Genomic DNA, 24,476 nt, shown 5'->3' on the forward strand with positions numbered 1-24,476 from the left:
CATCAAGAGGGTCTAGAGACCAGGCATGCCACCCTCCTGACCACAGATAAGGCCCGCCCACGGCAGAAATCCACCATAAATACATCTGAAAAAGGAAAACTGCCTTAGGAACACCTGCCTCTGAGGAACACGACTATTAGGATCCTAACTACAGCAACTGTCTGCATTCTTAAGGCACAGGTCCCCTCAAATTAAAAAGATTAATTACTCACATCTTGATCTGACAGTTTCTCCACTAATATTTCTTCTAGTTCCTCCTTAATCAGCCATCTGCTGCCAATCAGGTCTCTGTTAAAATATCACACATATTCCCTTTTCAATTAACCATGCAATTAAGAGTTATATCACAAAAGATCCCATGTGGAGTAGAGATTCTTGATTCAGAAACAAATTTTTGTATTATATAGCTGTAAAATTTCATTCAAGTAAACAATTTTTGAGACATATTATTTCATTTTCCCAATCTACTTTAGAAAAGATACCCTGTGTAGTAAACGTTTTGTTTGAAGAGTTAAACATGCCATTGTGGAACTCATTTGATATTAAAAGTCACCAGATTTCTTAACAATTGAAACTGCACTTGTTTTTCATAATTTACTTCAAAGGAGATGTTATGGACACAAAGTTACTCTATCAATGGACTAAAGTAATATTAAAGTCCAAATAAAGGGCTAGGCGTAGTATTTAGAACTTAAACGAGGTAGGCTCAAAGACTTGGGTCCTTTACCCAAGAAGAAATAGGTGAATAACCAGGCCAAAATTTAAAACCGGTTGCTCAGGTTGATGGATCTATCTATCACTGTTTGCCAAATGGAAGCACAAACCTCGAAATACCAAAAAAAATTAAAGCAGGTAAATGTTAACTAAATATACACTTATATACACAAAAATTCCAAGGACATCATATTCAAATACAGTAATTAGATGCCATTTAAAATATAAATCTGAAATGAAGCGATATAAAAATAATAACCTTAACATTTACTTCCTCCCAAAGGAAAAAAACTCACCTACTATTTTGACCCCTAATTTTAATGATTAATGGTGAAATACTGAACAAAGTTTTAGGCTTTAAGTATGCCTAAAACCCAACAATGATAAGTGGCATGTTTTTAGTTCAAACTTTTCATATATTTCAATGCAAAAAAAACCAACTTACTTGGTTTTAGTTTTTTCTGAAAACAGACCTTGAGCTCGCAATTGATTTTGATGTTTTTCTACATCTAGTATCTTTCCATATGCTTCCTATGGCAAATAAAATACACATGCTAAAATAAGACACAGGACATTACTTTTATTTTGTATTTTCCCTTGTGTACCTCTCATTTCGAAAGTGACCTCCTCAAATAATCTCACTACGCAGTAAACAATATACTGAAAATGCTCTTTAATAATACTATTTTTCAAACTAACGAATGGTAATGTCAATGAGAATTTAGTATCATACGTAGTAGCACACAACTCCAACTGAGTTTTAAATAATTCTATAAAAAATTTACAACTCCAATGAGGTTGGTAAAAACAAAACAAAGCTACAAACTATTTTCCTAAGAGTTCCACAAACAGGACTGAAAATTTTCCTTAAAAAAAAATCATAATTTATATAGCAATATGCCTTTAAAATTAGAGAATTACCCATTAAAAATTATGGTATTTATAGCTGAAGTACTTATCTAATATTTTTATCATAATATTTAAGTCCTCACCACGTAGTTTGTGTCTTAAGGACAGTTTACTATTTGATTTATTTTTCATAATTTGATTTCTTTCTATTAATTTACTTTCTAACAAAGTCTGTGAGTGTCTGTCACTTGTTAAATTGTAATGCAAGTCAGGGAAAATTTGCCATTTTGTTAGAACTTGTAAAAAGCAATAATCTGGCAATAAAGGTTATCAATGAAATACATTTTCTAGGAAACGAGTTTATAACAAGCAGAATAATACAAATTGTCTCCCAATATTTCTGACTGAGCAAACAATCATTTGAGGACTCCACATTCAATATGCGTGCACTCACTCACAATTTACACATGATCCACCATACTTATACCTAACGAACAAATAGACAGTTTTAAAGGATAAGCTAGAGATGATATAAATGACATATTTTCTTGCTAATCTTGACACCTTCCAATATCATTAGCTAATGTTGGAAGACTCAACTTGCTACTGATAGAGATGTCCATCCATGTCTCAAACAGTCTTAATTAATAATTTCCAGTTTTTGGGGGCAACTTGTCCTGGGCTCTGATTAGACTGCCACATTAGATCACAATGTTGCTGATAAAGAGTTAGTATTAAGAATAGAAGGGTCCCTTTGCCACTGTCTTTGTATTTACCAGTGCTTGCATTTTACTATTATCTTCATTCTGCAACCTCTTTTCAGGAATCCATTTCTCTCATGGGAAAAAAGAATGTAAGAAAAGAAGATATACAGCCTCAGCCTTTGAGTTGCATCAATATAGGTGAGAAAAGCTGGATTATACTCAATGGGCTAGGACTTCTTAGTGAGACAGGATGTAAAAGTTCATTTCTTGTGGCTGTGGAGACGCATTAAGAGCATTTTTTGTTTCGTTTTTCAATAAGGGCAGTAGAATTGATAGCTTAGAAGAGACAAAGAAGCAAAGAGAAAAAAAAGAGAAGCAGCACTTGGAAGCTACAAAACTGGGGCTGAGCTACAGACCCTCCCAGTAGACAGGAAACAATCTCCAGCTGAGTGATTCTAAAGATAAGTTCCCAGGGTAGCCAGCAGCAGCATCCAAGCCTGGAACTGGTGAGTCTAGCCCCACCCAGACTTTCTAAAGAGGAACCTCTAGGGTGGGGCCCAGTAATCTGTTTTAACGATGCTCCCAAGTAATGCACACTAAAGTGTGGAGCTAAACACCAGAACTACAGGGAGTCTAGTTCAACACAACAGCAAAGTGACAAGTTCAGTTCATTCTAACGTCCATATTAAGTATAACTATCTCTACAACTACATTCAAAGTACAAATCCATCACCTATAGCAGCAGAAAAACATATCTGACAATTTAAAACAACAACTGTCCACTTTAAGGAAAGCAAGAACCAACGTGAACCATACACATACAGAATATATCCCTGCTATTCAACTTCAAATAAAATTTTACAATCTGTCTCCCAAGAACTGGTAAGCCTCATTTGACTGCTTGCAGTTAGGGTATTTTTTAACTCATTTTTAAAGGCTAAGATAGTGGGTTGTGACCCCAACTGGATAGTGTATCAGAAAAATTTCTAACTCTGTTCTAAAAAGCAATTCCCAAGTGCTGTGAAGAGGGACAATAAGAACCCCCACAAAATGAATCCTCCCCTACTTGTACGAAGTGGACAGGCACAGCACAAACAGCATCTCACTGTGCACCCAGCACTGGCCCATCAGCAGGCTGGGCCTCAGCCAGACTGTGACATCTGGGGACTCTGGGGAAAGAAAGGCATCAGTCTCTCAGCTGGTCTGCTCCAGAGCCTGAGATTCTAAGAGCGCATAAGTCAGAGATGTTCTATCTTTCCAATCTAGTTGGGAAAATATGAATCCAAGAGAACACCAACAACAGCAATCACATACCCTCCCCTGCTTGTAAGGGTCTATCTAATTTTCTGAAATAACCAAGGCCACTAAAATAAAGATAACTCACCTGCTTCTAGATAAATTTCAAGACAGTTTGTGCTGCTAAATTCATCATCATTTTCCAGCAACTTTTGAGCAATTTTTATTTTAAATCCATATTTTTCTTAAAATTTTCTTTTACTATGTTATTATCTTCCAGTGTTACATTTAGCTCCATAATAATTTATAAATAGTGCAAGTAAAATAATCAGAAAAAATGTGGAACGTGAAAAACTCATGTCAAATTTCAAACACGGTAAATTCTATTCATTTACCACAAATGCATACATTTTGACAGTTGTAATCCATCAAATTATATAATATAATGCTCATTAAGCCACCCCACACACTTCTGTAAATAGGAAAATATATGTAAAGTATTTAGCACAGTGCCTGACCTACAGTAATGGTCAAGAAATGATAGCCGGGGTGAGATATGGCATTCAAGAAGCAAATAACTCAAACAAGTTTATTGGTGCACCATTTCTATTTTTCTTTCTCTTCCACATAATAAAACTACTCTTGAGATTCTATCTTGGTTAGTTAGAGAGAATGGTTCTCTGGAAAGTAGATTCTATAGCTTCAACTCCCTGAAGAGATGTGTACTAATTTATATCAAAAAATCCTTGAGGGTATAAAATATGCCAGAAACTGTCAACATCACAGATTATCACTGGTAGCTTCTAGTACATTGTTAAGTTTCCATCTAATTTTTAAGGGACACAAGAGGATTAGCATGATCTCACCTACACTAAGTTTATATACTGTATTTAATAGTATAATTTTCAAATATGACAGGAATAACCCAGATGTGAAACGCTGAATCATTAATCACAGCTATGATTAATATTTCATAAAATCAAAGCAAACCTATCCACCCCTCATGTCATCAGATTTCCATAATGTATGAGTCAAATTTAGAATGTGCCTAATTTGAAAATACCAGATGCTAAGGTTGCAGAAAAGAAATGCTTAAACTAAACCCTTCTAAGAGCATGAGCAATGTGATTTTTGGACTAAAATTGTGATTTTAGTAATCTAAAATCTGTTTTGGTTATACTAATCACGTAGAAATACTAATTTTAGAAAGGGTAAACAAGTAACACTTCTTGGGAGGGTAGTAAAGGAAGAGTCAACTGTATTTTGATATACAAAATATACAATAACGAACTAATAATCATCGTCATCTTAGATACTTGTTCAATAACAGAAAAGTAACTGACTTAAAATATGTATTTGGTAAAAAAAATAAATAAATCACAGAAAATCAATTTCCTAAATAATAATCTTATCAATTTTTTGGCTAGTTGTGTATACAAAATCAAATGAAATAAATATAATTCATTTATCATGGTTTACTTAAAATTCCAAGTGACATACTTCTATTGTAGACCTTTGTTATCACTTTGTGAATACAATATGCTATATAGTTTATATATCATGTAATGCTATTCAACATAAAAAGGGAAATAGTCTCACATATAGGTCATATAGAAAAGAACTCTGGGAAAGGGCACACCCAGGGGTAATTACGTAAAAGTGCTTGTAACTCAGATGCTATCTATTTTTACTATTCAAATTAACATTCCATCATATAACAACAATTATACCACTATAAAAGAAGTAATCTGATTAAAATCAACAGAGGCAATAAGTTGAATTAATTTTTAAAAACTAATTTTCCTAATTCTTGCACTTAGAACATACAAGGTATACAGTGGCAACTATTCATATATGAGGAAAATGTATATTAAAGATACTTCTAGAACAGCAATTTCTATTGGTGAATTCATTCCTGTTGTCAAGAAAAGTCTTGAAACAGCATGTGGATGTATGTCAGCACTAGTCTGTAGCTTTCTAAAAATAAGCACTTTACATAGTTGTAGAGCAGTTATTTCACAATACCTCACTGTGAGAAGGGTCACTATTTTAATTGTGCTTTAAAGATAACAGCACTACACCAGGAGTTTCAAATACTCACCACAAGGTTACAAAGAAGATACAAACTAAGTCAGAATTCTGTGATTCTAAGTCCTCAGGACTTTTTCCTGTTGAGTCTGGAATCTTCGTGTCCTGAAGCCGCACACTTCCCCGGGGGCTGCTGTTCTCCAGTTTCACGAACACACAAGGTTACTTACTTAAGTCGTTTAAAATAAACTGGAGAATTTCTAAATAAGCCAGGAGCTTCCTTCAAAGGCAAATGAATTCTACTTATGCATAAGTTGATCACAATTAGATTAAGTGGTTTCTTTCATATCTTAAACTTATTTTTCCAATTCGGCAGAATAATTTAAGTACATAATGATCTACTTATTCCTTAATTTTATACTATTTTTGGGTAAAAATTTCATCCGTGGCCATTTAATTCCTTTAATTTATAAAAATATTTTGAAAATACTCCATTGTTTACTGTAAAACTGGTCTTAAAACATAAACGAGGTTTCTATAAGATGCCAAATTTCCAGTGGAGTTTTTAGAGATGCATAACCTTACCTTAAAGACTCGGGTGGAGGGAGTTTATGCAAAATTTCAATAAGCGCTTAATGTATTTGACAACTTACAGTGTATTCAATATTCTACACAGTCACGTGCTGATGGATTGACTCCATAAAGGAAGCCAGAGGCAAGAGTCTACAGAAGCTGAGTAGATCTGTTGATGTCAGGACACTGTGGATATCACTCATTCGCAGGGTTACCAGGAGCCAGAGCCAACTTGATGGCACGGAACAACATGTGCTGAATACATTCGATCAACAACGGACCGCATACGTCATGGTAGTCCCATAAGATTAGTACCATACAGCTTAGGTGTGTAGTAGGCTACACCATCTAGGTTTGTGCAAGTACACTTTATGATGTTCGCACATCAACAAAATCGCCTAATGACACATTTCTCAGCACGTATGCCCGTGGTTAGCTGACACACGACTGTACAGCCTTTCCCAAGCACTGGTTTCACAGGACATTAAAGGTGTTCTCGGTAGGAAGGGTTCCATGATCCAAAATATTTGAGCAGCAGCAGGTTAATGCAATGGTTTCTTCACTGAAGGACTTCAAGGAGCTTCTATCATGTCAATAGGTATCTCCTTATTAGAGTTTCCCAGTAGGCAATATGCAGCATTCCCAAACTAGCTTAATTTCAGAGACCCTTTCTCGAAGGATCTTTTATAATCTGTGTTCCTCAGAAAGCACTTTGGGAAAGCTGCATTATAAACATGCCTGACTTAATGAATCATATTTTACAAAAGAGTTCCCACTTCTGAGTCAAATAATCACCTCCCATAATGAGTTTGAAATAATTTTCAACACACTTTTACTAAGTGAATTTTAAATTTTTCACAAATGTATATATTAATAAAGTGAGTAAACCTGAATTAACATTGTTCTTAAAATTAAAGGACCTGTACAAACTCAACCATGAATACCCAGGTTGCAAACATTTTGCTCATGAATACAGACCACTCCTCCCCGTGCCACCAGCGTGGGCAGCCTGGACAGGCTCCAGCTGCTGTGGGCAAGGGGAACCCTTGACAGGCTAGGGGACCCAAAGCGCAGACCATCCTCTGGCCTATCCCTTAATTGGGCACACAAGGTTTTCTCTCTCATCTAGCCCTAGGCTGTTCACAACTCAGTCGTTCTATGGTATAGTATTTTCTTTTCTGCACAGATATATCTCCTCTTTAAAAATTCTTCCCTTTCCTTTATACTTTTGCTCAGTTGTTTCAGGAAACTTTTATTCTTTCTCTATTTCTTTCTTCCGCTCCTCAAACCTTAAACAGACACTCTAGATCAAGTTCTGAAAATATACAAGTTTTACTAGTTAAGCGGCTATTAAGGAAATGGAAAGCCACCCATTTTGGGTGAAAAAAGATAGATGAGCCACTGCTAAGCATGGAGCTCCCTTTTCAGTGCTTGGCAATCCTTTGGGAAGCTCCTGAAGTCTTATTTCTTCTTAAACTACTTTTTACTGTTTAAGAAATTACTTGTTAGTACTATTATATACTTTTTTCATTACATATGTACACCATATCTGCTATATTATAAACTAAATGGGTTTTGGGGCCGGCCCAGTGGCGCAGTGGTTAAGCTCGCACGTTCTGTTTTGGTGGCCCAGGGTTCCCCAGTTCGGATCCTGGGTGCGGACATGGCACCACTTGGCATGCGATGCTGTGGTAGGCGTCCCACATATAAAGTAGAGGAAGATGGGCACGGATGTTAGCTCAGGGCCAGTCTTCCTCAACAGAAAGAGGATTAGCAGCAGTTACCTCAGGGCTAATCTTCCTCAAAAAGTAAAAAAAAATGGGTTTTCACTGACTTTCCTAGGAAGCTGAAGGCATGTGTATAGGAAAACGGGAGTTCCAACTAACCTGCTAAGAAACCTTTAGAGTGTAACACGTTTACAAAGTCTGAGACTCCCATGGATCAGCAAACCACTGTATACTTTCCCATCATGCTTCATTTCTGGGCAGGGAAAATAAATTGCTTCCTTCTTCTTATCCTCATTTTCCATCAAAACCCTCCCCACTTCTCCACAAAATTGGATGGACTAACTACAGTTCAATGGGAAACAGTGTTCACTAAAGCACTGTGTCTTATCCTTAACTGTAAGCTGTATCAGGACTATCTTTTATAGTTGCTATAATGCAAAAGAGTCAGGCACTGCATCATGACGTTTTGGTCCAGATGGACCACACACTCAATGGTGGTCCCATAAGATTAGTACCATGCAGTCTAGGTGCGTCATACGCTACAGCATCTAGATTTGTCTAAGTACAATCTACAACGTTCGCACAACAACGAATTTCTCAGAACGAATCCCCGTCCTTAAATGACACGTGACTATGTATAAACTTAATATGCAAGTGGCGACCAAATACTAAAAAGATTTGGCATTATTATAGAAGACAAAAAGAAAAGTCTCCTGGCAGAACTGCACACATGCTCTACATCTATGTTTTTTTGTCAAAAAGCTTGGCCGCTGACTGCCATAGCCTCACATAACCAGAGCTGGTCAACGCCGGGAAAAACTGAGTTTGGCTTGGGGTCTTTTACCCTGTCACTTGGGAAGAATTTATCAACAAAAAGAAACTAACAACACTGACTCATTTCCAAGTATTTACCGCCAGCCACAGTCTTTGTGGGGCCACTCCCTTGCTCCAGTGGGGTGGCAGGAGGGGAATCCCTCTCACGCAGAATGGAAGAGCACCCCCACAACAAGAGAAGACAGAACAAAAGAGAGAGCAAACACAGGAAGCAATTTCAAGTTGTATCGTTTCACTTCACAGGCAATGCCTGACTGCACTACAAAACCACTGTGTCAGCTGAACAGCGAATATTTAGTCACACACTATTCCAAACTAACAAACAGTTTCTAGGATGATGTTGATTTGCATCATCTAGGAAATGAGACTGGTATTACTACACTTGTAATAAATAACATTTGCCATACAAAGTGACTGGCATATATTTAGGAAAACATTTATCCTTTTTTGCATATATATAATTACTTTAAAATTCCATAAAAAGCATTTTTAAAAATACAAGGTCTTATTAATTATCTCAGTTAAAATGCTCAAGTTAACCCCAAATCTCTGTAATTCATACGTGTAAACTGTTCTGATGAGCAATATAACAAATGCTAAACCCCACACTGTTTGGGGAGTCAAAACACACAACAAAATAAATTGACCTAAATGACTGAGTTTAACTAAAACACAAAAGACCAAAGAATTCTACTATATGTAACAGAAACTATGTTGCTCAAAAAGAAAGAATGTTTATTAATCAGATGTAATTTGACATTTTAGTCAGAATACGGTAGTATGTTATCCACTGAGAAAGCAACCAATTTCTCGAGTAATATCTTTTAAAACATATAAAAGAACTAAAAACAAAGTTAGGCCTCTTACACAATGTGTAATTTCTTCATTATGATGGAATGCAACAAAATATCTTGCCCTTGGGTTGCTCAGTTTCAGCCAAAACAAATGCAAATGGCTTGTCGGATGACAGCTGTTTGATAAGGCTCCTCTACAAGACCTGCATGCTTTACTTTTTTCCGTGAAACTTGGGATGAAAGGCAGAAGGCAGGAAGAGAATTAATGTAGCATACAGTCTAAAGGCAATGCTACAACCGTGATTAAGTAGAAAAGTTAAAAGGCACAGATTTTCCACAGCTTCGCTGCGTGCAACCCATCCGTGTAACAAGTTGACAGGCCTAGCGCGTCTGCTCCATCATCCCCTCCGACAGCTAAAACGCAGCATTGCATCCCTTTTCAGAGAAAATTTGCGTCTGCACCATGAAGCGTTGTACATTATTTCTTAGCACTGCAGGGGGCTCAAGTCCATATGGAACCTTCACAAATATTACCACAGATCAAACCAGCAGCGTTTGGAGGCAGATTTGACATCCCTATTTAAATGAACAGCAGGGGTCCTCGGGCAGCCTAGGGCGTGCGGAGAGAACCTCGGCAGAAAGCCTGAGCCGCAGCTCCATTACTCAGCAAAGACACACTCTCCATTTATCATTCATTTCATTTATGCCAGGGCAAGAAGCTCATTTGCCCAAGGTCAACAAAAAGCGAAAAGAAGGTTTTCTTTTTTTTCCCCAAGAAATAAATGTACCTGACAAGTGGGGATTTTGTCCTTTGGGTTTGCAGAGCACAAATAAACACTAAAAACTATAGTAAATGTGTCCAGGGGATTCAAGCAACCTGAAATCTTGACTGTGGACGAGGGAAGCCCAGTGAAGATTTCTGTAACTTTCATAAATCACAGAATGAATACAATAAAACTTGACATCACAGTCTAAAAATAAAATGTGTTCTGTTGTTTAAAACTGGATATTAGCATCCAGGCTTTTTTTCATAGTAACTTTAGGAAACTCCCAAATGTGCAGCTATCAAACACTTACGGCTCTGAAATAAAAAAAAAATTATTCCTAGTACACTTAAATGCAGTTGGAAGTGAAAGTGTAATAAAATCATTTCTTAGGTCTTTTTTGGGCCCAAATTCTAGACTCACATACTGCATTAGCCTATGAAAAGCAAAAATTGTATACGAATAACAAAAAGTACAAAAAAGCATTTGACTGTCTCCCAAGGTCAGTGCTTTATAGCCCCTGACAGCATTACACACTCAGCCCCCTTTCCTGCTTCACATCTTACCTAGGGTGCAAGTACATGCACTAAAATTGAGCTGAACATCCATCTCTCAACATGATCTCAATTTGTAAATAAAAGCACTTTAAGGACAAACCATTCTGATATAAGTTGTATAATGTTTACCTTTAGCAAAAAAATGAATTAAAATATGAAGCTTCTAACATACTATTTTACTTCCAGAAGTCTTATTTTGGTCTATTAAGACACATCCTAGGTAAACTCTGAAGCTGAGTGAAATCTCTGGTATAATTAATTACTTAGCTTACAGTTCATATTATTTACCCTAAATATAATATACTCACATGCATTAATGAATAATATGATGGTTTGCCAGTATAAAAGAGAAAATGAAACGGACGACCATCTTCTCCCCACTGGATTGCTAAGAAAAAGTGAGATGAAAACAAACAAACAAAATAAACAAAAATAAACATATACGGAGACCAAATAGCTGTATTTAATTGCAGTTCTGAGACACATTTACAGTTCTGATTAACTTTTAAAATAACAAACAAATTTTAATATTTAAAATTTTAATAGCATGTTTAACATGAAAATATTTGATATTTAATATTTCACACCGATTAACATAAAACAATGTTTACATTTGATAAAACATTCCTAAATAATTCACCATGAAAATTTTTATAATTTGTTTTAAATAAAAATACATAAAATAGCCAACATCATCTTGTTAGAACAAAAAAATTTGTTTGGCTGTAAATACAATGCACTCTCATACTCTTAAAAAGAGAAACTGATAAAGTCAATTATGTAGTACATTCAGGAAATTAGAAACAAGCATAATAAAACAAAGAAAAAAACAAAATAGATTATTCCATGCCACATTATTTGTTTCAACTCTGTGGTGACACATCTCGGAGAGTTTAAAATGTCTAAAACAGAAGGGGCCCCAAAAAGGCGTTGTGTAATTCCTTTTGAAATACAGACGGTCATTCACATCTAATAAACACCAAACAAATTGAGAAATGGAGTCACTGCAGTAAATAAACAACACTAACTCTTTGTCCTTTGCCCATATTCTTATTGTTTCTGTGTTAACAATTTGTAGGAACTCTAACACATGAAAGATTACACTCCTCTGTCCGCTACCTAAGCTGTAAACTATTTTCTCCCAGTCTATCACTTGTCTTTGTTTATGTTGTCTTTCCTGATTGAGAAGCTTTAAAATATATGTATATAGTAGAATATGTCACTTTTCCTTCATGGCAGTGTTTCTCAACTGTTTTTTCATTATTCTCTCCTAAGGAGCCTTTTTAGACATTTTTTCCCTACTTGCCTCCCTTCCCGTGAAATTTGAGTATCACAGATATACCACAAATCTGTTGATGTACACTGCGGCCCTCTGGAGGGCCACGTTGTAATAGCTAAGTTTTTTTTTCACCTCCTATGAACCAGTTTACATCCCCTTGGAGGCAACATCACCCCCATTGAGAAAGCATGCTTTAAGAGTTTGGGCTTTCTAAAAACTATATTTTCTTCTGAAATTTTTATTTGTTTTCATGTTCAGAAATTTTATCTGAAATTTACGTTTATGAGGCAGAAATCCAAGTATTATTTTCTCCAGCAAAGAGAGTCATTATCCCATTACACTTTTTTGAATACTACACTCGTCTGTTAAAATACCACCTGTACCAAATACGTAGGTTATCTTTCACTCCTGAGGATAACTGGCATTACGGAGCCAACTTTAAGTGAATACACTTAAAATGAAAACCAAAATTAAATAATAAATGGCGAAAAAAAAGTCTTGATAGAGAGTTTATCTTGAAAAATAAAACCAGATTCTTATTTGCCAATGGCTTTTGGATGAATTACATAGCTCTCCAACATCATTTTCATAAACTTCATGAAATCCTAGATATTTTCCATTCTCTATAACTGTACCATGCACTCAATTTTCACTGCATTGTTAAGGTAGTCAGTTAGAAAGTGACCAACAAAGGTGAACCTCATGGTCACAGACAAGACTCTCCTGTAAAACTGAGAGGGATTTTTGAGTTGGGTCTCATTTTATGTGTGTGAGTATATTTGATTTTGTAATGTATGCATGTATACGCATATATATGTACTTGATTTCACTCAATCTAAGACGTCACAGATTTTAAGAAGCCCCATCATGCATGTTATGCAAAGAAAGAAAGCAAGCAGATGGTAATCAATGTAATTAATTTTAAAACGAATCTTGTTGTCAAAGATAAAATTGGAAAAACTGTGTCTTAGAATTCACAAAACATGGAAACAGACATACGGTGACGCTCAATACTCTAATCTAGTCCACTGGTCAGTCTGTCTATTCTGCACTACTATCACCATTTATTTAAAATCAGCTTTTTGCTGCATTTTGATACTTGGTGAGGTAAGCTTCCTTCATTATTCTTCTTTTAAAAAATTTCCTGCTTCTTGTACATTTACTCTTTTAAATATATTTCATATGTTTCTCCCCAATTTGACTGAAATTCTACCAGATTTATTAATAATTAAAAAAAATTAGGAACTTTGCAGTATTATCTGTCCTTAAGGAACATGAAATCTTTTTTTTCCAGCTATTCAGATTTTCACTTATGATCTTTAAGTTTTATAATTTTCTATATAAATCTCTTACATATTTTTGTAAGTTTTATTCATATTTTAGTTTTTGTTGCTCTTGATACTGCCCCCTCAGTTATCTATGTTTTCTATAAAATTAACTTTAACTACACAAGTAATACAATCTTCTTTTATTTTTTTAATAGATTTATTTTTACAGCAATTTAAGGTTCACAGCAAAATTGAGAGGAAGGTGCAGAAACTTCCCATATGCTCCTGCCCCCACACCTGCATTGCCACCTCTATTACCAATATCCTCCACCAGAGGGTATTATTTGTTACAAGCGATGAATCTATACTGACAAACCATAATCAAAATCCAGTTTACACTAGAGTTTAGGTCACCCTTGTTGGAGTACATTTATGGGTTTGGACAAAGTTATAATGACATGTATCCACTATTATAGTGTCATTCAGAGTAGTTTCACTGCCCTAAAAATCCTCTGTGCTCCAACTGTTCATTCCTCCCTCCCTGCTAACCCCTGCTGACCACTAGCCTTTTTACTGGCTCCACAGTTGTGCCTCTTCTAGAATGTCATAAGTAGTTGGAATCATACAATATGTAGCCATTTCAGATTGGTTTCTTTCACTTAGTAATAGGCATTTAAGGTTCCCTCATGTCTTTTCACGTCTTGAAAGCTTATTTCTTTTTAGCACTGAATAATTTTCCATTGTCTAAATGTGCCACAGTTTATCCATTCACCTACTGAAGGACATCGTGGTTACTTCCAAGTTTGGGCAATTATGAATAAAGCTGCTATAAACATCTGTGTGCAGGTTTCTGCGTGGACATAAGTTTTCATCTCCTTTGGGTAAATACCAAGGACAGCAACCACTTGATCATAAGGTAAGGGTATGTTTAGTTTTGTAAGAAATCACCAAAATGTCTTCCAAAGTGGCTGAACCACTTTGCATTCCCACCGGCAATGAATGAGAGGTCCTGTTGCCCCACATCCTCATCAGAAATTGGTGTTGTCCATGTTCTGGATTTTGGCTATTATAATGGGTATGTAGCAGTATCTCACTGCTGTTTTAATTTGCATTTCCCTGATGTGGATTGTATTTTCTTAAGCTTATTTGCCATTGGTACCATCTTCTCTGGTGAGGTGTCAAAGTTTTTGGACCATTTTTAAATCCATTTGCTTCTTTTCTTACTGCTGTGTTTTAACAGTCTTTGTATGTTTTGGATAACAGTCCTTTATCAGATATGTCTTCTCCAACTACTTTCTACCATTCTGTGGCTTGTCTTTTCATTCTCTTGACAATGTCTTTCACGGAGCAAAATTTTTATTGACAATGTCTTTCAAAGAGCAAAAATTTTTAATTTTAATGAAATCCAGCTTATCAATTCTTTCTTGCACAGATCATGGCTTCAGTGTTGCATCTAGAAAGCCATGGCCAGGGGCCAGCCCCGTGGTTAGAGTTTCACGCACTCCGCTTCAATGGCCCAGGTTTGCAGGTTTGGATCCCGGGTGTGGACCTACTCCACTCATCAGCCATGCTGTGGAGGCATCCCATATACAACGTGGAGGAAGACTGGCATGGATATTAGCCCAGAGCTAATTTTCCTTAAGCAAAAAAAAGATGAGGATTGGCAACGGATGTTAGCTCAAGGTGAATCTTCCTCACACACATACAAAAACAGCCATCACGAAACCCAAGGTCTTCTAGGTTATTAATTACTGATTTAACTTCTTTAATAGATATAGGCTTATTCAAATCATCTACTTCTTGGGTAAGTTTTGGTAGATTATGTCTTTCAAGAAGTTAGTCCATTTCATCTAGGTTATCAAATTTGTGGGCATAGAGCTGTCCGTAGTATTCCTTGATTATTCTTTTAATGTCCATGGGATCTGTGGCAGTGTCCCCTCTTGCATTTCTGATATTAGTAATTTGTGTCCTCACTCCTTTTTTTTTTTTAGTTAGCCTGGCTAGAGGTTTATTGATTTTATTGATTTTTTCCAAAGAAACAGCTTTTTGTTTTGTTGATTTTCTCCAGTGATTTCCTATTTCCAATTTCACTGATTTCTGCTCTAATTTTTATTATTTCTTTTCTTCTGCCTACCTTGGATTTAATTTTCTCTTCTTTTTCTAGTTTCCTAAGATGGAAGCTTGGATGACTGATCTTAGATCGTTCTTCTTTTCCCATACATGCATTCAGTGCTATAAATTTCCCTCTAAGAACTGCTTTTGCCCACTCTTCTTACAAAGATTAAATATTAGAATTCCCTTGCTAGAGGCAAGGTTAGAGTTTATTATTCTGGACTCTTTTGGTGCATTTACATATGTATATGTGCTGAAATATAGGGGACTGTTTGCATGTTTTTTAAAAACGCAAATGGTATTAAGCTATATTTACACTACATACTTGCTGTAGGCTGAATGTTTGTGTCCTCCTCAAAATTCATATTTTGGAACCTAATCCCTAATGTGTTGGTATTTAGATGTGGGGCCTTAAGGAGATGATTAGTGCCCTCATAAAAGGAACCCCAGAGAGCTCCCTGGTCCCTTCCAACATGTGAGGACACAGGGGAAGACAGCTGTCTATGAACCAGGAAGCAGGCTCTCACCAGACGTCGAATCTGCTGGTGACTTGATCTTGGATTTCCCAGCCTCCAGAACTGTGAGAAACAAATTTCTGCTGTTTGTAAGCCACCCAGGGCATCGTAATCTGAATGGACTAAGATGATATTATGCAATTTTTACCTGCTTTTCCCACCCAACAATGTGTTTCATCTGTACTAATATAATGAGAACTACCTCACTCTTTTTTATTTTTTTAAAGATTGGCACCTGAGCTAACATCTTTTCCCAATCTTCTTTTTTACTTTTTCCTCCTTCTTCTCCCCTAAGCCCCGCCAGTACAAAGCTACATTCTCCAGTTGTAGGTCCTTCTAGTTGTGCTATGTGAGTCACTGCCTCAGCACAGCTTGAGGAGGGGTGCTAGGTCTGTGCCCAGGATCCGAACCAGCGAGATCAGACCGCTGAAGCAGAGGGCATGAACTCAACCACTGAGCCATGGGGCCAGCCCCCAACCTCACTCTTTTTATCGCCTGTATACTATTCCATAGCATGATTCTCTGACAGTTTATTTAGCTACCTGATTGATAAACATTTAGATTGCTTCTGATTTTTGCTGACACATAATATTTACAATTTCCAATCTGATGAGTGATAATGATCTCTTGTCACTGTTTTACAGAACATTATTTCTGATCTGATATTTTCCTATGTTTATTGGCTTTTATTTTCTTCATTTATAAATTGTTTATTTCCCCCCCTTTGTCTATTTTTTTATTAGGCTGTTTTGTTTGTTGATTTTAAGAGTAATTTATTCTAGATATCAGACCTCTGTCATGTTTCAAATTTCCTCCAGTCTGTTCCTTATTTTTTAAATTTATGGCATCTTTTTTTCAGAGAAGTTTTAAATTTTGAAATAGATAATTTATCAATCTTTGTGACTTTTTTGTGACTCAAGGGCATAATATTATCCAATATTTAGAAAATATTGATAGTTGCATGTTTATCCTTCAACTAGTCATCTTATTTAATTCTATTTTGGAGTTTGAGTCTCTTAATTCCAAAATCATAATGAACTCTTAAGTCTTGACCCAACTCTGTCATCTGGATACAATTTATTTTTTTAATTACATTAAATGGATTAAGAAATAGGAGATTCTGTCAACAGAGATGCAGGACACTATGTTTCCATCTATTTTTTGTTTAAAGGCTGCTACAAAAATAAAGCAGAAAATGAGGATAACCCAAATGTTCAGCTGATGAAAATTCATCCTCACCAAAACCAATGGCAAAACAGAGAGAATAAAATGGACAAAAAACTCAAAGAAATGAAAACTTGATTAAACTTAGGGAAGAAACAGAAGAAAAAGTTAAAACCATCAGCAATGTAGACTAAATTACACTACCCAAAAAAGAATAAATTAAAAGCATAATAAAGGACACTGTAAAAAAAAGAAGGAAAGAACCAAGAAACTGAAAATGAGATAAAAAAAGAAGCAAAAAGAGTCAGAGAAATAGTGATTGATTTAGAATACACCAAAGAAGGAATAATATTTATATAACTGGAGTCCCAAGGAACAAAAAAAGTGGAACAGAACTAATATTTATAACTATTGAGAATATCTGGATGTAAAGCACTTGAATCTCCATGTTGAAGGGCTCATTAGCACCACGGTAAAGTAACAGGCAGGTGGGGCCCACGCAGTCCGCCTGAAGGATTCAACCGGGTGGCCCAGGGTGTGAAACCATTAAGAGGTAAACTAACCCTTAATAATCAACTCAATGCCATATTTTCATAAAGCTACCACACAGCGGTAAAGAATACTTAGGATCACCAGGGAAAAGATTAAATAACTTATAAGGAAAGATAATTAGACCAGCACGAGTCTTCTCAAAAGCAACAGACAAAGCAAGGCAACAATGGAGCAACATTTTCAAGAAACTCAAGAGAAGAAAGTGCAAATCAAAGATTTTTTCCCCTCCAGCCAAGCAGAAAAACAATTTTAAACATGTAAGAGCTCAGGGAATTCCGTACTCAGGAGCCCGTTTTGAGGAATCTACTAGAAAATGAACTCCAATCAACCAACAGATGACCAGGAAAACTTCCGCAAAAGGAGTAATGGACAGCATTTAATAATTTAATTGTAGATCTAGGACAAGAACAAAGATGAGTAAGAAGTGTACAGAATACAATGGTGGAAAAAAAACAGAAATAGAAGATAGACACACACATGTATGTAACTGTGTGTATGCAGGTATCTATTTGTACAGCTGGAATTCAATGTTCTTAAAACAGTTCTTGTCCACCAAAATAAAGGGAGAGAAAGATCACAATTTACTCGTTACCAATGAGACCATAACGTTCCTTAGATCATCAGTACGCTCCATTCCACACTAAGGTGTGTGGATCTGACCACCACGTTGTCATCAACTGGCAGGACGCTCATTTGATGTCTGCATGATTAGCAAGTTTACCCTTCACCTATACTGTGGAATGTTTTTATAAAAGATTATCACTTAAAAACCTTTCAAAACAAATCAGTTTGGATGTTTCCAATATTCAAATACCCAAATAATGATAGTCTACCGTAATTCTAATATACAGTTTATGGTTTTATATCTTCTAAGTGGGCAATCATAATATCTGTGAATAATAACTGATTTATGCCTAATTTCTTTTCCTTTTTGAATCACACTGGTTGAGACCTTCAAAGCACTACTGAACACCAGAGGCAAGCATAGGCATACTTGTCTTATTCCTGAACTTAATGTAAAGCAATCTAATGATATGTTTTTTAATGTGATGTGTTTGTTTCTCACGACAGTCTTTCTCAAACTAAGTTTCTTTTTATTTCTAGTTTTAGAGTTTTTATCAAAACATAAATGTTGAATTTTGTTAAATGACTTTTTTTTCATCTATGGAAATATTTCTTTCCCCGACACAATGAACAAAGAGAATCACATTAACAAATTCCTAATGTCAAACCATCCTTATATTCCTGGGGTGAAAAAAGTCCTCCGGTATATTCTCTTAATATAATGCTTTATTTGGTTGCTATAATTTTATGCAATGAGAATAGACCATAAGTTTCTTTTTTATGCAATTTGTGTCCAGATTTGATAACTGTATGAGCCTTTTAAGTGAATTTGGAAGCTTTCATTATTTTTTCTGATCTGCAACAGTTTACATAATATAAAAGTTATAGGCTTTTTCAAGGTGTGACAGACCTCACTGACAAAACCTTCTGGACCCTATTTTCAGTCTAACCACCATTCTCCTGATTAAGACGATTCAGGGAATTCTAGTTTTCTTTAAACTACTGTCTGAGAGTCAGTGAAGTGTGGTGGTGCTCTGCAGTCACAACTGCCTGGGCCTGCCTACACCCGCCTCAGCCACTTCCTAGCTGTGCGTCCTTGGTGAACTCCTCTCAGGAGGCTTCAATTCTCACACCTGTAAAATGGGGAAAACAGGAGTATCTACTTAATAAAACTGTTGTGAAGATTACGAGTTAAGATGTGCAAAGCACTTAGAACTGTGCCCGGCCCACTCTAAATTTCAATAAATGCTAGTTATGGTTACTGTTATTATTTAGGATATTTTTCAAATTAATTAGAATAAAGTCACCCATAACAATCTTGTACTTTAAAAAGATCTTCTGAATGTTATTATTTAAATTTACTGATATCGTCCTCTTATGTTTTCTCTCTTTTATGCTTGACCGGATTTGCCAGAAGTTATCAATTTCACTGGCTTTTTCAAAGAACTAGTTGGTTTTATTTATCCTATCCCTTCTTTTAAATTTCTTCACTTTGTTCATCATTTTAGTTCTTTTTCTGCCTTCTTGAACTGAATACTTAGTTCACTTATTTCTAGTCTTTCTTAACGTCTAATAAATGTATGTTTACCTCTGCATAACACACTGTCCATATCACACAGGGTTTGATGTGAACTGTTCTCATTCTCATATATTTCTCAATAGTCTGTAATTTCAATTTTTATTTCCTCTGTAACCCAACAGTTTTATGGTTCTATTGACTTTAAGTCGGAAAATCTAATCCATATAATTACCACTTTTTGGAATTTGTTAGGTTTTCTCTATGACCTGTTACTTCATAATTCTATTAATATTCCATTTGCATCTGCATAGAAAATATATTCTTTGTACTTGTATCTGTAGCTATAAAATCATGCTGTGTTATTCAAATTCTTTAGAGCCTTAGTTAACAGCTTTTGCTTTAAACATTTCAATGCTAAATGCTTGGTACAAAAAGGTTCATGGTCGTCAAATCCACTTAATGGATATTACGTTTTATCAATATAAATTAACATTCTTGTCTCATTGAGACATTCCTCAACCCCTTTGAATTTCATCTTGTCTAGTTTTAGGTGCTACTGTCTTGCTTCGGTCATCAATCCAGCATATATCTTTGGTTTTTGCAATATTTTCATCACTTGCTTTAAATAGTAAGAGAAGGGTTTTTATATTAACTCAACCTGGAAGCTTCCATATTTTAATAGTGAAGTGGTAGCACAAGTGTCATACTCTATTCAAATCTAAAATTCACTGACATTTTCAATATAAAAAAAGCAGTTTGTCCTATATTTACAAAGTACAGCAAAACCGGTAGGTAGGTAGCTGGCAAAAAATATTTTGCTAATTCTAAGGGAGTACCATTTAAATATAGTTAAATATAGTTAACTGCAATGTAAGAAAATCCTACCAACACTGACACATTTCCAAAATAATACATGGGCATTTTGCAGGGTACAGAAGTTTCAGTTACTACATTCCAGCTGACAGCAATAACAAACTTCTAATACTGAGAAGCTGCCATAATTTTAAAGAAAGAACCAGTCTTAGAAGAGCCGATGTATAACAAGAGATGCAACCAGAAGAGACAGACAGAACAAAGAAAGGAAGAGACGTAAGTGAGGAGATGGAGAGGTTGAAAAGTAGAAGAGCCACTAAAAGAATGAAAAAAAAATCACTGTCATTACATTTACAGAAAAGCCACTAAGTATAAGTTACTGTGCCTTGTGCATACAGTTTTATTTCTATAAAACTGAGCTGCATCTTTAAAATTGATGTGCACTTTTAATATAGCCTTCATTTATTATTTACCCAAAAGCTACTCATTAAATTGATGTTATAGCTTATAATCAACCTTTTCTAAGAATTGAGGAAATACAAAAGATAGAACATATTTATAAAAAGACAAAATATTTATAACAAGATTCAAAATAAAAGTTATTTTTAAAGAGCACAGTGGAGCAATAGAATGATAGAATGCCCATCTTTGAACATAGGTAAGACCTAGCAGAAACATCAATGCAAAACAAACAAATTTTTCATAGAAATATCTGCTTTCTTACCAATCTCCATTTAATCAACTCTAAAACATACTAATGCTGCCTGCATACTGAGCATTTGTGGCTACCAGGCTATTCTCTCGTATTTCTATACATTTCTGCTGCTGAGTACTAATAGTCAGTTGTGTTTATTCCCAAAACAGATGAAATATGAGTGAAAACAGAAAAGGTAGTTGCTACTTATATGAAAGCTAAGCTGAATGCTTTAGAAATAGAAGTTACTATAAAAAAAAGGCTTGTTCAACTTTAGCGTGCTTAGGGGAATAATCTGTAGAAATACAGAAACATTCTGCACCCAGATGTCTTAGGAAGCTTCTTTAAGTTCTTTACTCCACTGTAAGGAAATCAAAACTAAAACACTTCAATGATGCATCAGTGGCAGAGTTATGCAAAAGAAACAGATACAGACTCAAATAAAAAAACCTCTAGGGTTACAGCAAAAGATTGATAAATAAATATAAATTTATATTTTGAGTATTTTTAAGAAATGATTTCTAGCTTCAATACTTTTTAAATTAACTGACAACTACTACCAGTCCTCATTGGATAGGAGGCTTCTAATGTAAATTAGAAAACAGTAAATACCCTATTTCCTGGCAATCTTAAAGTTTGTTGTATGTTTTCTTCAAGATTTTATTTTACACATTTAAAGATAAAGAAAATCTTAAAAGAAGCCAGAGAAAACAGGGGTCCAGATAAGAATGATGGCTAACCACTCATCAGAAACAAGGCAAGACAAAAGAGAATGTAATCACATCAATAAAGTAACCAAAGACTAAAAAAGGGGGGAAAATCTGTATTCAGTGAAAATATACTTCCAAAATAAAGAAAAATTAAAAGTTTTCATGTAAAAAATCTGAATTAGTCTCCAGCAGATCTGTACCAAACTCTTCCTCAAAAAGGCATGTTAGAACGCAAATAAATTAGTGTGACAGTAGTATAAGCATAAATTCTAATCCGATCTAATTTTAATATTATTTAATTAGAAAGAAACAGTTTATAAACTCCAGTCATTCATTATTAGTTATAAAATATTTTTTACCTACTTCACAACTACCATGACATAGGACTGCATCTGCACAACACTCACATGACGATTGGTATGTCACATAAGACTGCAGTCAAGAAAGAACCATTTATGTCATTCTTCAGCAAACTTACCCCTTTGTTTTGGAAAAATCTGTTCAGGATGCTGTAAAATAAATTAAAAGTGCATTAGATAATTACCGTAACATATAAACCTTAGTGAAATTTTTAAAAATATTAATTAAGATAACTACCTTCATTATTGGCCTGGCTCGCTTCTCAAACAAACCACTGGGAAAAAGGTAAGCGATAGCTCTCTGAAAATACACACAAAGGTTAATCAACAATGGTCATAAAACAAGTTAATGTTACGAATAATAGTTACTGAGTGCTTACTTTGTTCCAGACATCGAACTAAGAGTTTTGTGTACATAATCTCATTTCACAATCTTTTAAATGGGATAATAAAATTACCATATACACATCCCCCAAAAGAAAAAAAAAATTTTAACTATGAAACTAGTTATTAACAATTTTCAAGTGTCAGCTTCCAACATGAATGTGACACCAGAAATCATCTCTCTCTTCTTTTTTAAGGGAAAACTGGAGGTGCTCCTCCACAACCTCTGTGGCAATGTGCTCGAGAGCACTCATTCTGACTCCCAGTTGGTAGACAGATCCAAGACAGAGCACTGAAAAGGGCAGGCTCTGAGTCTCAGCCACTGCGACACTCAGTGCTTTCAGATGCTCTTTGAACTTCTCCTACAAGCTGTGAGAAGTTTTTAAACTACATTTTTCCAAACAAGTTCTCTTAAATGTCTGTTTCTCAATGGGGATGCTATTGGCATTCTGAGTGTCACCACTCCGGTGCAGGTAACTTGTCCCTACAATGCAGGTCATTGAACATCCCTGGCCCTTTTCCAAAACTCTGTGCCAGTAACATCCCCAGCGCTTGTGACAAATCTCCCCGCACACATTTCCAAAGGCCCTTCACCTCCCAGGAAGCAGTACCGCCGCCAGCTTGAGAACAACTGCTCAAGCCATTAGTGTCTTCTTCAGTATGCCTCCTCGCAATTGAAAGCAAAACAAAAACCAAAAACATGCATTTTCATGTTTGTTGAATGGTGTCAGATGAAAAGTCTGTGGCCTTGGATCTTAGCACCCTATGTGAACTTCAGCTGAACTGGCAGCTCACATAAACACAGCACACAGTGCTGCTCTTTCACAAAGCCTGTTCTCAGGATGGGTCTTCTCTGCCCATCCACACAGCAAATGTGCTGGACCGCACTGTGCCCCTGAAAGGAGAGGCCAGTTAATTCTGGGGATATAAATTCAACTATATTAGAGAGCCCAGGTGTGTCTCTGGGTCAAGCATCATTCTCTCATTCAGTCTTTTGGCAATAAAATTGACACTAAAAAAACACCTTAGATCAAATATCAGAGTGTTAATTTTGTGAACTTACTTTCTTTTTAAAACCAAGGATGCTGCTCCCTCCTTCTCTGAAGAAAAGGTAAACTTTTTAATAAGTGATGTTGAGACAACTTGATTGCCATTTGGAAAAAGACAAAACTGGATCCAAACCTCACACCAGACACCAGAATAAACTCCAAATGAGCCAGAGAGCTAAACATAAAAAATGAAATCACACGAGTACTATAAGACAACATGGGCAGATTCTTTTATAATCTAGATATGGGAAGAGCTTTCTTAACTACAACTCTAAATTCAGAAGCAAAAAAAATAAGATTGACCAATTAAAAACTACATAGAAAAAAAGAAAAATATGGTTCAAATGTATCCATAATAAGAAAAGTGCAATTAAAATTATTGAGATAACACTTCTCATCTAACAGGACTAGCAAAAATTCAAAAGCTTGACAGTACGCTCTTGGCAACGTTTTAGAGACACTGACACCTTGCTGGTGTAAGTGTCAAACAGTACAACCTCTACACTTGGAAGTTCGACACTATCTAACAAAACCACATATAAATTTCCCCCAGCACTCCCACTTGTACAAATTTACTCTGAAGATACATCCCAACAAATACAACACAACATAAGCACAGGTTATTCACTGATTTATAAGAACAAAATATTAGGAACCCCAAATCCACACACAACAACAAACACCACCACAAAGGTTGGCTGCATAAATGATGGT

The 24,476-nt window shown here is 35.7% G+C and overlaps 1 protein-coding gene across 1 annotated transcript in view; it reads right to left on the reverse strand.

Annotated features, from left to right (window-relative positions):
- MRPS9 (mitochondrial ribosomal protein S9) overlaps positions 1–24,476 on the reverse strand; it is a 67,239-nt gene that overhangs the window by 15,861 nt on the left and 26,902 nt on the right. The window contains exons 3-7 of the mRNA XM_008543324.2: positions 22,568–22,630; positions 22,449–22,479; positions 11,089–11,168; positions 1,160–1,245; positions 213–288 (exon numbers count right to left, since the gene is read on the reverse strand). Of these exons, the coding sequence (XP_008541546.1) occupies positions 213–288; positions 1,160–1,245; positions 11,089–11,168; positions 22,449–22,479; positions 22,568–22,630 (336 nt within the window). The remainder of the gene's footprint in view (positions 1–212; positions 289–1,159; positions 1,246–11,088; positions 11,169–22,448; positions 22,480–22,567; positions 22,631–24,476) is intronic.

The sequence above is a fragment of the Equus przewalskii genome, chromosome 14, assembly GCF_037783145.1.
Source record: "Equus przewalskii isolate Varuska chromosome 14, EquPr2, whole genome shotgun sequence".
NCBI lineage: Eukaryota > Metazoa > Chordata > Mammalia > Perissodactyla > Equidae > Equus > Equus przewalskii.